Raw genomic sequence first — 14,256 nt, forward strand, 5'->3', positions numbered from 1 at the left:
TCTAAAAATAAAAATGAGTCTTTTTAGAGCCACTGCAAGATAAGACATTACTGACAATTTATTTATCAGGTCATTACATGTGTGCATTCTGGATGTTTTCCGAGTGTGGGCAAGTAGATTTCGGCAAATAACTTCATTCAAGGGCCTCTTCCGACAACTGTTCTATGGATAATGGAAATGATTTCATGATATTGATCTTGTGAATAAGTAGTTTATGGATGCTGTTTGGCATATAGTAACATACATATAATTTTAAATATAAATGGACTGTTGAGAAGCTCCTGGAATCACTCAAAGTTAACTGATTTGCTACTAGAAACTTCTCTTAAAACTAAGGAAAATGTCTTAATTAGTTCTTCATTAATTCCAGTAATTTCTGAGCTAAGTTTTGGGTTTTCATAGAACCTTTGGGTCGTATTGCCATAATTTGATGATCCAAAATGCTGTTTTTAACATTTCCTTTTTATCTTGTTAAAATTTGAATGCCAACCTGCAGATAATATGTAGTAGACACTTAAAGCACCTCATCCAGGCATGTAAGGATGATAAACCAAAGCAGTAGTTGCATTCATTTGGAGTGTTTTGGGTTACCATAAAAGTATTCATTTGCGATGGATTAAACAATTTGCAGTTGGTTTCTGACAAAATATTGTATACACTTCCATCTATCATGATAAAGTAGAAATTAAAATTGACTGTTAAAGTGTGGCTTTCCACTTGTACTTCATATTGGCGTTGAGAATATTCTGTTTTTATTCGACTTTCTTGCTCTATCACGATGTTGGGGCGCTCATTATTCCATAATATTTCCTCAGTGTCATTGTTGCTTAACTTAACAGGTACAAAAACAGTTAAAAACATAAACTCATCTGTAACTTCAGGATCGTCAGTTAACTTTTATTTGTAAATACCGTGGTTTGCACTACAATGAAAACCCCACTTGCATACAAAATTGGCTGTGGAGGTTTTACTTTTAAATCTAATGATTTTGAAATACTGTCTACTGTTTTATTGATTACTTCCTGAAGGTTCAATTAATGGACATAAATAAGAGTACTTCTAAGTATTTATACTTACCTTCAGATAAGTCAAGATCAAAATATAAAGCCAATGTGTCTATTGTGGAAAAGGTATTTTTTGGAATAAACTGACTTTGACTAGAAGACAAGTCAGTGGCAAATTGGAGTTCCTTTTGAGTAGCTGTAGTCACTAAGTGTTCTACTATCCTTTGTTTTGTTTTAGTACAAGACTCTTCAAAATCTATCAAGGGTCTTAAATGCATGTGGTGATGGGGGTTGGAAGCATTAAGTTCACTAGCTATTTTTTTCCAGTGTGTAGTCTGGAAGAATACATAGGGTGTCAAACCAATCTAGATATTTGATTAAAAATCGAGAATTTGCCCTCTGACATTTTTGCCCTTTTTTCCAAATATTCAGAAAAAGCAGGTCACAGTATTTTACCAACTCTGATAGGACTTTGAACAGTTTTCCAGTTTGTATAATGTCTGTACACAATTTAAGACTTCAACTTTTCTAGTATCTTTTTCACTTCTAAGTCATTTTTCAAATATTATTCTATTTCTTTTTATCGGTAATGGATCTGAAAGGAAAAACAACGCAATTATAGGAGCAGCAGGTACAGACAGACTTTTGGTAATTAAAATTGTTCAAAAGTGTCTAAAGAATGACATAGTGCTATTCACTGAGAGACGGTTTTAGCTTTTTGGAGAAAATCAGTGTTAGAGTTGCCATTATTTACAAAAGTAAGTGCTTAACTTCAACAGCTTGATCCGTAGTGTAGAAAGGGTTGTAAAATTAATTGGACATTACTAAACCAATGTAAAATGTTCTAAAACTATTGAATGTATAAAATATATTTTTGAAAGTAAGGTAACGTAACATGAAAATGAACGGAGGGAAAAGAAAAGATATAATCAGTCCAGAACGATCTAGCTCAACTTCATGAGTAATACTGGACATACAAGATGAGATAAGCAGGAATGCTAATTGTTGCTATGCAATAAAGTTAAAAATACCTAATGAGGCTCTTAAATGTTGTGTACAAACAAAAATTAAGTGCAGGAAACTTTGAAAAAATAATGGTTTTATTATTTTTTTTCCATTGGTTGATGCATTGTGCTTCTCATCAGTTTTGAAATCACATTATATTCTAAACTGCTTTACAGATAAAAATTAAATCTCTTTTTCACACGATGCAAGTTTTTTATCAAAAAAAGTTTTGCACCATTATTCTATTTGTTATGATAGATGCAGAATACTGTTTTAAATTCATAGATGTAGGCAATGATGGAAGAAAACCTCCCAAACTGGCCAAGTAATGGTTTATGCATTGGAAATTATGCTTTCTCACTTTAAAGTAATTTCCTTACTCCATAATCCCAGAGAAACTTGGTATTGCAAGAAAGGATATTTAACTATTGCCTGTCAAAAAGAAGTTGGAAGTTTTTACGTACTCCAGTAGATACAGTGGACCTAAATACTGGCGTAGTTGTTCCAGGCATATGATGTACAGAGGTAATTTCATTGTGTCAAGGTAATGTTATCAGTAAACAAACTATAGCAATGAAATGAAAAGAATACAAAACAGATATGCTGAAGCATTTACATATAAATGTGCAGTACCATGGCAAGTGAAAAGGATTCATAGAGAGCAATAAGTGGCACCATATAAACTTTAGATAAAAATTTACTTTAAATCATTATTGATCAAGTGGAATTCTATGACAAATAGTTTATTGCATTATTCTACTCTAATCCTAATATAAGCAAGTAAATAAAAACAACGCAAAAAGGATGCACAGTTAAGGGTGTTTGCTCCCACCAAAAACATTTTATTTCTTTATAAAATATTTTTATTTTGACTTCCTGAAGCTCAAAATTTATCATAAACAAATAAATAAAAAAAATATCCTGTTTCCTTCACAATCCTTCCATCGTCAAAAATAACCTTCAAACAAAGGAAATAAATAAACATTATATGGTTACTAAACATGGGTAAAAAGTTAAATTTTACTCACATGAAATTATGTTTTCATAAATGTAAGAAAAATACAACCTTAAGTTCATGTAAGTGACCGTATACATTTTTCATTTTTGTGAAATTGATTTTGAGATTTAGGAGGAGAAAACAGAGATTTTAATAAATAATAAAATACATTTTGGGGCTAATAAACACCCTTAGTGGGATAACTTTTTACTTAAAGCGTAAAGGGGCAGGTATAAGGAAATAAGAAATGCATATCTTTACCATCCCTTATCTAGTTTACAATTTTATGCTGTGTACTAGAAAAATCTAAATTTTAGATCAGAACTACCTTACTGTGTATACCCATTAAGATATGTTGTTATTTCTATTATTTTACCAGCCGGCTAACATTTCAGTAGATAAAACTTACCAAATTGTACAAAAACTTTCTGCAAATGAGGACTTAACTCCAAAAACTGTCCGCTGCATGGAATTAGTTGAATTCGGAAATGACGTTTGCGAAAGAATTTAAAGTAGTGTTTGCTTTTCTGAATTTGACTAAAGTAATTACTTTCACGGGGGTTTATGGCTTAACCGTTAAAGATTTCACAAAAAGTAACTATTCTTTTTTTTATTATCTTCCCATGAATTATGTTATTAACTACACATTATAGGGTTATCTTTATGTTAGAATAATGAACCGTGAACTAATAAACCCTTTTTGAAAATTATTTATTTCAGACATGTGTTTCGGTATAAACAATCTTCAGTGTGAACATTAACCCTCCAAGTGGTAATTAAATCACTTTAAAGTGCTGGGCTGTTTTGAAGCAAAATACATGGTTTCTTAAAAGTCACTTTTTGGATACAAATATACATTCAAAGATAATGTGTTATATATAATTCTTTTCAGGAAAACATGCTTTAGGAAATAAAGATAATTCAAAACACTTACTACTTTTTTCTAAAAAGAAGTCTTGATAAGTAGTAGATTTATTCTTTTTGTTTTTTTTTAGATGGTGAGGTTGTAAATGCGTTTTAAAACATGGTTACTCTATAAATATTTCAAAATATACAAATTGTTTCAAATTTCATTGTGAACAATAAAAATCTCACTTCAAAGCCTTTTGAACAAAAACTACACACACACAAAATATAAAAACTAAAAAAATGTTCCACACACCAAAATTTGTACAATGGACACATTCAAAGTAAACACTTCTCAAAACCGGTTTGAATGTACATACAACCTCACAAAAGCTAAATGTCTGTTATAATAATTATGAATAATAAAAGAAATCTTATTATCGTCCTTTTGTTTATATACATATATATAGACATATTTACATTTGACTAAAGAAACTTAAGAGTCAGATTCTGATAGCTGCACTACCCTCCCCCTACAGGCCTCCTGAAGTGTTCTAAGGCACTGTAGCAACCAGGATGAACACCACAATCACATCCAGGGCACCAGTACTGACTACGTGTTTGTTTTTGAGAAGTAGAACATACAACGCACACATGAAGTTTCACACCAGGTTGTTATAATAAACAAACAACTAAATATACATGTGTGGAACATTTGAACAGATGTTAAATTTATATGACACAGTTGTAATTTTGATTAGTATTCTGTGTTTAATATTTTTCAAAGATAGGATTTGTCTTATGTTTTAGATTGCTTTGTTATAATTTAAATAAATATGTAATTCTTCTTTTGTGTTTAATTTTTCTCCTTTCCTTTCAATATCCAAAATTTCCATCTTCTTTTCAATATTTTTGTAGCTATGTCTAGTTTCTAATAAATGTCCAGCGAAATTTGATTTTATTGTAGACATGTTATTTCAAGAATCAAGATCTTTATTAGCCATTAAATAATTTTTACAAATTACAATAGGCTTCGTCAGAGTAAGTCTAGATTTCCTAAACCTATATTATGTACTAGAACAATGTTAGCAATTTAAAAAAGGTTAACTAAGATATAAAATTTTCACAAGACATATACTCTTCAATTGTATAAAACACATTACACTTAAGCCACTTAGATACAACTTTGTAAAACTCATTATTTGGCAACAATCTAATTGAAACAGGTAACTTATTAAAGAATCTCAACTGTTGGTATTGGTAACTTTTCATTGTTTTACTTAATCTAATATTTGGTGCAACCAGGTCTTGTTTGTTTCTTGTTTGATAATTATGCACTAAACTGTGAGTATTAAAATTATTTATATTTACTTTAACAAATATTAAATTGCTATAAATATACAAGTTGGTAAGTGTCATGATTTTATCTTTACAAAAGCTTGCTCTGCAGGATTCTCGATTAGATAACCCAGCCAATACCCTTACTGCCTTCTTTTGCCATGTAAAGGATTTTTTTGCAGCACTAGAATTACCCCAGAGGCGTACACCGTAACTTAAATGGCTGTGAAAGAGACCAAAATAGGCCATCAATAAAACATCCGGGCTCACACAATACTTTAGTTTCCTTAGTAAGAATAACACTCTTGACAATTTCTTACAAAGGCCATCGACATGTTCATCCCAGCAGAGTGTACTGTCTAGGGAAATACCAAGTAGTTTAACCGATTTTAAAAAGTTTTCATTAATTGTGTCTAAATTATTTTTCAATGAAAAAAGTATACTCTCAGTCTTACTATCGTTTATAACCAGATTATTGGCAGAATACCACATTTTCGCTAGTTCAAATGAATTGGTGAGTTGAGAATTAACTTGTGAAACACTAACATCAGAGCATATCAATGTTGTGTCATCAGCGTATAGCACTGATGTTGAAGGTACATTATAACTAAAATCATTTGTAAACACTAAGAATAAAAAGGGTCCAAGGACTGAGCCTTGAGGTACCCCTGTACTTACATTTAACACATCAGAAGAACAGTTATTTACACATACAAATTGTTTTCTATAGCTAAGGTAACTTTCAAGTAGTTGCAATTCTTTATTCCTAATACCGTAAAATTCTAACTTTTTACACAACACTGAATGTGACACTAAATCAAATGCTTTGCTCAAATCAATTAAACTACAGCCAGTAACAAGTTTTTTTTTCAAAGCCCTTGAGAATAATGTCAATAACAGACTCAACGGCCATATTAGTGGAGTGATGAGGTCTAAAACCAAACTGAAGGGGATATAGCAAATTGTTAGATACAAAATAATCATACAGTTGCTTCAAAATGCAGGATTCAATTACTTTACTTAATATGGGGACAATTGCAATTGGACGATAGTTCTCAGGGTTATTTCTGTCACCTTTCTTAAAAATAGGTGTCACCTTGGCAAATTTTAAACACTGAGGAAAACTACCTTCAAGAAACATGCGGTTTACAAGATAAGTAAGTGGAACTAATATTACATCTATTATACCTTTGATTACATAATTGGATAAACCAAATACATCCTCACTTCGAGAGTTGCTCATCTTGTTAACTACATCTTTAACAGTTTTTTTGTCAATTGATTTCCACCTGAAGTCATTTTTACATATTTCAGGGGGGGGAAAATTCCTCAACAGATCCGCCCAATTAACATTATTTGACATGTAGTTTACTGTGTTAATTTGTGTATTTGTAAAATAATTGTTCAATACATCTGCAGAGAGAGAATTTTTTATTGCGTGTTCAATATGCCCTGATTCTTTTTTAACAATTTCCCAAGCCTTTCTACATTTATTTTTTGCATTTTGAATCAATTTATCATTGAGACTTATTTTAGCTTCACTGATAGCTTTGTTCTTTAAACCTTTTATTAAAATTTCTACCAGTTTGTCCAATATAGTAGCTTTCACAGTCACTACAGTTAATTTTGTATACTCCACATTGTTTGTATAGTTCTTGTTTGTGATCATTATTATAGGGATTAGGTCTTATTATGTTGGTTTTATTGAATTTTCTTGTTTTCTTCTGAATAATTTTGTCTACAATATGGGGTTGATATCCATTTTTGACAGCTAGATATTTTATGATTCTCATTTCTTTAGTTTTATTCTCATCACTCATTGGTATATTTAACATTCTGTTTATCATTGAGTGAAATGCTGCTAATTTGTGTTTCCATGGATGGTTAGAGAATGATGGTATTGAGTAGGCTTAATACAAGATCTTCAAGATCTGAATTGGTGTCAAACAGTATAGGATATGAAGCATTTGAATAATTTGTCAGAGGACACTAAGCAGTGGATACTAAGTGGTCAATGTTCACGTTCTCTCCAGGTCAAGAATTCTTCAAGGCTGTAGAACGATCTCCCTAGCAGCCAGGCAGTTAGCTTCTTCTTGAGCAGGTTACGGCTGGTACTCTTGAGTGCTTCTGGTAGGCGGTTAAAGAATTTTGCTCCAGCATAGGCTTCGTCTCATAGCGTGCTGTCTTGTGTGGAGGTAATGCATAGTTTGCAGCATTTCTGGTATGATAGGCATGTCTGTCTTGGTGACTAGGCAGGTCTTGTGTAGAGGCATACATTATTGTCTCCAGGATGTAGAGTGAGGGTGCAGTGAGGATACCTAGGTCTTTAAAAGATTGTCTACAGCTGTCTCTTGTGCCCAGGTCAGATATTGCTCTTACAGCTTTCTTTTGCAGGATCAGTACGCGCTGCATATTTCTTGCTGTTGAGCCTCCCCATAACACAATGCCATACTGCAGGTGCGACTCAAACAGTGCATGATATGAGGTTTTGCTGGCTGCTTGAGTGCTTATTGTCTTGATCCTCTTTATAACGAAGATAGCTGAGCTAAGTTTTTTACAGAGCTTGTTTACCTGCCCCTCCCAGGACAGCTTTTCGTCTATCACGATCCCTAAGTGATTTACTTCGTAGGTTGCTGTAATATGGGGAGCTCTGAAATTTTCCTCTCTATTTATTCCCAGAGCTATCTGCTTTGTCTTAGATTCGTTAAGGACGAGGTCATTTACAGAAGAGTACTCAGCTGCTACGTTTAATGCAATATATGAAGCAATTTCAAGGTCTTCTGTACTTTTCTTTCCAGTGAGCAGCACTGTGTCATCTGCGTACAAAATACTGAAGGCATAGTCTTGGAGAGGTTGTGGCATATCATTTGTAAAGAGTACAAATAAGGCCGGTCCAAGAACAGATCCCTGTGGGACTCCTCTTTGGATGCGGAGTAGGTCTGACTTAATTATGGTTGTCAATTCCTTCAGGGTATGCTTTACTTCTACTACCTGGCTTCTTCCATTCAGGTAGTCTTTGAACCATTTGGCCTCCACACCATGGATTCCAAGGGCATTCAGTTTCCTAATTATCAGGTCGTGGCTCAGGCAGTCGAATGCTTTGCTATAATCAAGCAGTACGCCAACAACAGTTCCCCATCTTCTAGGTGGTCTATAATATGTTCAATCAGGTCAATAAGTGCTGTTATGGTAGACCTTCCGCCAGTAAAACCATGCTGTCTGTCTGTCAGTAGTCCGTTCCACTTGAGATGTCCTAACAGTCTGGCAAGAGCAACCCTCTCGATTACTTTAGAGAAGGTTGACAGCAATGAGATTGGTCTATAGTTTGAGGTCTCTGTCTTATCTCCCTTCTTGTGTTTAGCATATACCTTGGCGCTTTTTAGAGCTGATGGGAAGATTCCTTGGGAGAAAGATTTGTTTATTATGTGGACAAGAATAGGAGAAAGTTCATTTTTGCAATATTTCAGAAGCTTGGCTGATACTTCATCATTTCCTGCCGATGTTTTGGGTTTTAGAGAGTCAATAATCTTCTGGACCTCTTTGAGAGTAGTTGGCTGTAGCGACATAGTTTGAAGGCTCAGAACATCATTCCCGTCTGAAGGCAGTTGAGATACCACATTTTTTTGCTTAAGGGTCTCATTAGCGATGTTCACGAAGTATGAGTTCATGTGGTCAGCAATTGCTTTGGGGTAATTTACCAATTTCCCTCTGATTCGTAGTTGCATATTTGACGCCTGTAGACCCTTTGGTCTTCTTTCACCATTTATAATGTCCCACAAAGCCTTGCTCTTGTTGTTCGCTAGTTGTATGTGCTCTTCACTAGCCAGGCGTCGAAGGGCTCTGAGCTTCAGGTCATAGATCTTTTTCTTTTCTACAGCATCTCTCTTGTCCTCATCTCTGCCAGACTGATTGTATTTTTGCCATGCACTTTGGAAGGTTTGTCTCATGACCATAGCTTCGGTGTCATTTATTACTCTTCCTTTAGTGCTGTGCCTTGTTCGTGTTCTTTTGTATGGACATGCTGTGTTTAGTGCAGAAGCTATGATATTGGAGAAATTGTTATAGGTTTCTTCCACACTGTTCACTGAGATCACACTTTCCCAGTCCTGGGTTGACAGGTACTGCTTGAGGTGTTCAAGATTTCTGTTATTGAGATGTCTGCGACTGGAGGTCAGTGTCTTTATTGCCCGTGTTGGTATTCCTATGCTGCAGTATTGTCCAGTGTGGTCTGAGAGGCCTGTGTGCACAACCTCTACGTCGATGTTATGTTGTGCTATGTTTGTACAAACACAGTCTATTGAGGATGCAGTATTATGTGTAACCCTTGTTGCAGGGAGTATAAGTCTGCGCAGATTATAGGAGGCAAGGAATTCATTGAATCTAGTTTTTTCATTATGTTCTTTCAAAGAGTCGATATTGATGTCTCCCATGATTAGGACTGGGTTATTCTGCATTGGGAGATCGTCCAGCAGGTCAGTCAGCATATCTATAGATGTGTCGAGGTGGCTAGTTGTTCTATAAATGCCAAGAATATAAAGGTACTTTGATTTTGTTATTTTGAGAGTTATACATGCTATCTCACATATCAGTTCGATACTGCGGTTTTCAATGCTGAGATTTGATATGTTAGTTCCCAGTTCATCGTTTTTATATATAGCGACTCCTCCTTTTTGGTGATTGACTCTGCTGAAACCACTCACTAGTGAGTACCCTGATAGTCATACGTTTTCTAAATGGTCTTTATTCATACCATGCTCTGTGAAGATGACAATGTCTGGCTTTCTAGTGCTGATCTCGTGGTTTATTCTTTCTATTTTGTTTGCCTCCTGCCTACGTTCTGATGGAGAACTGTTAGTGTCTTGCATTTTTCTTCAGTTCTGAGTTTAAGAAGATTCATGGTTTGTGGCGGTTTTTTGTTTTGTGACCTCTGTCTAAAAAAGGTGACTCTTTTCCGGTTGTATTGATTGTTGCCGGTGGTGTGCAATTGTCATTCAGTGTGGTGATGTCAGTTGGCAGTTCAAAATTTTCCCTCATATCTTCCCTGTTAACTCCCGCAGTTTCTAAAGTTGCCCTGTAGTGTTCTATATTTCTGTCAAAGAATTCCATATATGTTTCGTCATGTGCCAAGAGTGAAGAAGTGATGGGAGGCTTTACGATGCATTTGTTACAGGTACTTATTGTGTTTTGAGTCATCAAAGGGTTATTCTCTGTGTAGGGTTCTGCTTCCACATCCATCACTTTAAGGCCCTCCTCTCCATGTGTAGTCTGGGTGATTGTCGTCTGTTCCAGACCTAGTGTTGTCATACCCTGTCTTTTCTGGGTTTCTCTGCATTTAGCCATCTGCAATGAGACACTGAAGCAGTTCTTTTTTCCTTTCTTAGATGGAGTAAGATTTGGTCTGGCCTGCATAGTGTCCCGAGTTGCTGTGTGGTTTCGTGTTGTGCACATAATTTGATTTTCTGATCTACGAGGTACTTTGGTATGTGTATTTTGAATTTGACCTGTCAAATCCCTAATTTTGTTCTTCAAACTATCTTGCCTTGCCTTTAGTTGTGCAAGTTCCACCAGCATGTTTGAAGGACAGCTTGTAGGTTGGGGGATGTGGTGTGAGAAAGTTTCAGTCTGAGTTTCATTGCTCTTAAATGCAAGTGGCTCTGGTTTTTTAGTTTCTTGAGGATTTCTTTTATTTTCTAGGTTTTTAATTGTGTTCTTTAGGTTAGCAACTATCATTACATAATCATCGATAAGTTTTACTTGTTTGTTATCGTGTTCCTCAAAAGTAGCTTGTGTGTCCAAGCGAAGTTTCTTTTCTTTTGCAAGCTGAGCTTCCATTTCAAAAATATTCTGTAGTAGATTTTCTATTTTGTTGATGTACTTATTTTTTTCACTTTCCATCTTTTCAATCTTTTCTTCTAGAAGAGCTGCTCCTATCTTAGCGGCCATTTTTAATTTCTCATCATTATCTTCCAGATTGTCCAGAAGGCCACTCTCTCTCAGACTGCATTCCAGTTCATCTATTGAGGTGTGCAGGATATCTGGGCTCATGGAAGGGCTAAACAGCGCTTTATAAGCCGCTTCTGCTTCAGCTAGGGCTTTGCTAAATTTTGTGTTTCTTAAGTCCTCTGTCAGTGGTAGACCATGGATGTGAACATTGTCAGAGTATAAAGACAGACAAGATTCTTTTACTGTGGCTGTCGTGCGGTCGCCAAAAAACATAACAGAATATTTTGATGCTTTGTTTTCATGTTTTACTATTTCTGTTATTGTGGCAGGCCAGTGACGTATTTCTTTTAGTTTAGCAAAGACTAAGTCTCCTTTTAAGAACGGTTGTTTATTGCGTGCCATATTTATGCAAAGATATTAGTTCCAAAAAGTGTACAAGACTGCCTTGTCGGCAGAAATCTGCCTATAATGAATGTTATATATAATGAATGCCGGTAAAAATCATATAAAATGTTTCATCAAAATATGACAGGAAAACATGTGCTTTTGCTCCTTCTTGTGAGTATCGAGTTAATATTCATTCTTGAGTAGATGGTTGATGAAAATAAACAGATTATCACTATTCAAAATGTTCTTCATACTTATCTATAAAGTATAAGTCACTTCATGTAGTTGTAGGTCAACAGGGTGTTGGAAATTTCTGTAAGATTGCTGACAACCATTTAACACAGCTCTCACTTTTTCATTATATTTTGACATATTTTTATATTATATTTACATTATATTTTTACTGTTATAGTGAAAGAAAGGGATTGTCTCTTTCTTGTAAAAAATGTAATTATTTTCTTTCCCTTAGAAATAGGTATTAGAAGATCTGTTCGGGTTGTTTTTCTATAAATTTCAAATGAGTGATTTTCATTAAGATTAGAAATGCTTGTATCAAGAAAGTTAATTTTGACTTTTTGGATTTCTTTTGAAAACTTAATTGTTGGGGATATAGAATTGAGGAATGTTAAAAACTGTTCTGCTTAGTTCTCATCTCCATTGAAAAGACAAAAGATATCATCAACATATCTAAACCAGTAAATTATTTTACTTTAAATGGATTAGTATCACTCATTATTTTGTTGTTTTCTAAATGTTGCATATATATATATATTTGCAAGAAGGCCTGAAAGAGGAGATCCCATTGCCAACCCATCTTCTTATTTTTAAAAGACCTTATTGTATTGAAAATAATTTTGATTAACAGTAGATTTTGTCAATTATAGGATATTGTAAATTCCATTCATTTTAAGTTGACTGTATTTTATTAGATTATCTTTTATAATTTGAATTGTTTCTCGTTTTGGAATGTTTGAGTACATGTTAACATTAAAGGAAATAAAGAAAGAGTTTAATGGAATTTGAATGTCTTTAATTTGGTTTGCCAGATTATTAAATTTGATATACTGTAATTGTCTTCAAAATGCATGTTGGTTTTTATTTTGTTATTTAAAAATGTACATATCTTGTAAGTAGGATGCAGGTAGATTACGTAAGTTGACTACTGGTCTGATTGGAATATCCGGTTTATGAATCTTGGTTGACTTTTGGATTTGTCATTTTGAGTTGGTATTGCTCTGCTTTTGTTAAACTTTTGCATTTAGTTATTGTGTATTTATAAGTTTAGTGTATTCTTGGGTTGGGTCCTTTTTTAATTTTTTAAGATTGTTGCTGTCAATGAATGTTTCAACCTTTTCTTGGTATGTTTGGCTGCTGATAATTACTACTGTATTCCCTTTGTCAGCCTTTGATATTATATAGTTATTATCTTTTAGTTTTCTTGAGATGGATGATACTAACTTTGAATCATTGTTTGATGTTTAAATTAGTTTGGGATTTTGTACTTTTAAATTACTTTTGTTTAGTTCATGGACAAGATTATATCGGAAAGGTTCTTGAAGTTCTGTGTCTGTTTTCTTCATGGCTGTTTCTAAGTTGATTAAGTCATCTTTGATTATTGGTATTTTATGATCAAGATTTATATTATATTTGAGGGATTTATCTAATAGGGCCATCTCATCATCTTTAAATTGGATAGATGATAAGTTTTTTATTTTTGGGCAGAAATCTTGATTATTATCCAATGTATAGTGTTTTCAATAATTGTCTTTCTGTGAGGTAAGCGATTTATTAATCTTCTTAAGATGAACTTGTTTTTTCTTCATAATGATGGGTTTCATCTATTGCTGTGTATTATATTATATATATTAGAATAATGAATCATGAACTAAAACCCTTTTTGAAAATTATTTTATTTCAGACACGTGCTTCTGTATAAATGAACATTTCACCAAGACAGCATTGAAGAAATTGATATCAATACACAACAATGGATCAAACCCATCATTATGAAGAAAAAACAAGTTCATCTTAAGAAGATTAATAAATTGATTAACTCACAGGAAGACAATTATTCAAAACACTATACATTGGGTGATAATCAAGATTTCTGCCTAAGAATAATCTATAATATATATAATATAATAGTCCTATAATACCAGTTAAGGAAAGTGATCCTTCACAGTTTCATTCCATTAAAGTTTTAAAATAACACAAATTGCTTTTTTTTATCACTAATTGAATCTAAATTTTTTTATTGATGTGGATTCATATAAATGAGATACCAAACGTAATATGTGAAAAATATATAATTTTTTAGAGTTTCTTGTGAGCATAATTTGTGGGGGAGTTATGTGTGCGGTGAAGTCTTTCAGATGAATAGTTCATCCCAGAACTGATAAAATTTCCACTATCGGCAGTCTGGCCGACTGGTTGTCTGCAGACTGGTGGCAATATTAAACTGCATTTAAACTGTGAGAATTAGCGGAAATACTGTTGCATAATGTAAACAACATAATCAATTTAACTCACGAGAACCATTGCAAGTATTTTTTACAGCTGTATCTAACATAGATGTTTTCAAAATGCGATTTTCACTCAAGAATAAGAGTTGGACAACTTCGTCCGGAGACCCATTTCGGTGATTGAATAAAAGTTAAAACACAAATTCTGCTGCTTTACCACTTACAGCTTACTGCTCATACTGTGACTAAGGCCTGACACGATTGTTCGGTCGGC

The 14,256-nt window shown here is 33.8% G+C and overlaps 1 protein-coding gene across 1 annotated transcript; it reads right to left on the bottom strand.

The window, feature by feature from the left end:
* Positions 1 to 8,273: 8,273 nt before the first annotated feature.
* On the bottom strand, positions 8,274 to 9,674 carry LOC124372572. Its single transcript, XM_046830973.1, has one exon. It carries the CDS (start codon positions 9,672 to 9,674, stop codon positions 8,274 to 8,276), a length of 1,401 nt encoding a protein of 466 aa, XP_046686929.1.
* Positions 9,675 to 14,256: the final 4,582 nt, after the last annotated feature.

This window comes from Homalodisca vitripennis, unplaced genomic scaffold, assembly GCF_021130785.1.
Source record: "Homalodisca vitripennis isolate AUS2020 unplaced genomic scaffold, UT_GWSS_2.1 ScUCBcl_3513;HRSCAF=9084, whole genome shotgun sequence".
NCBI lineage: Eukaryota > Metazoa > Arthropoda > Insecta > Hemiptera > Cicadellidae > Homalodisca > Homalodisca vitripennis.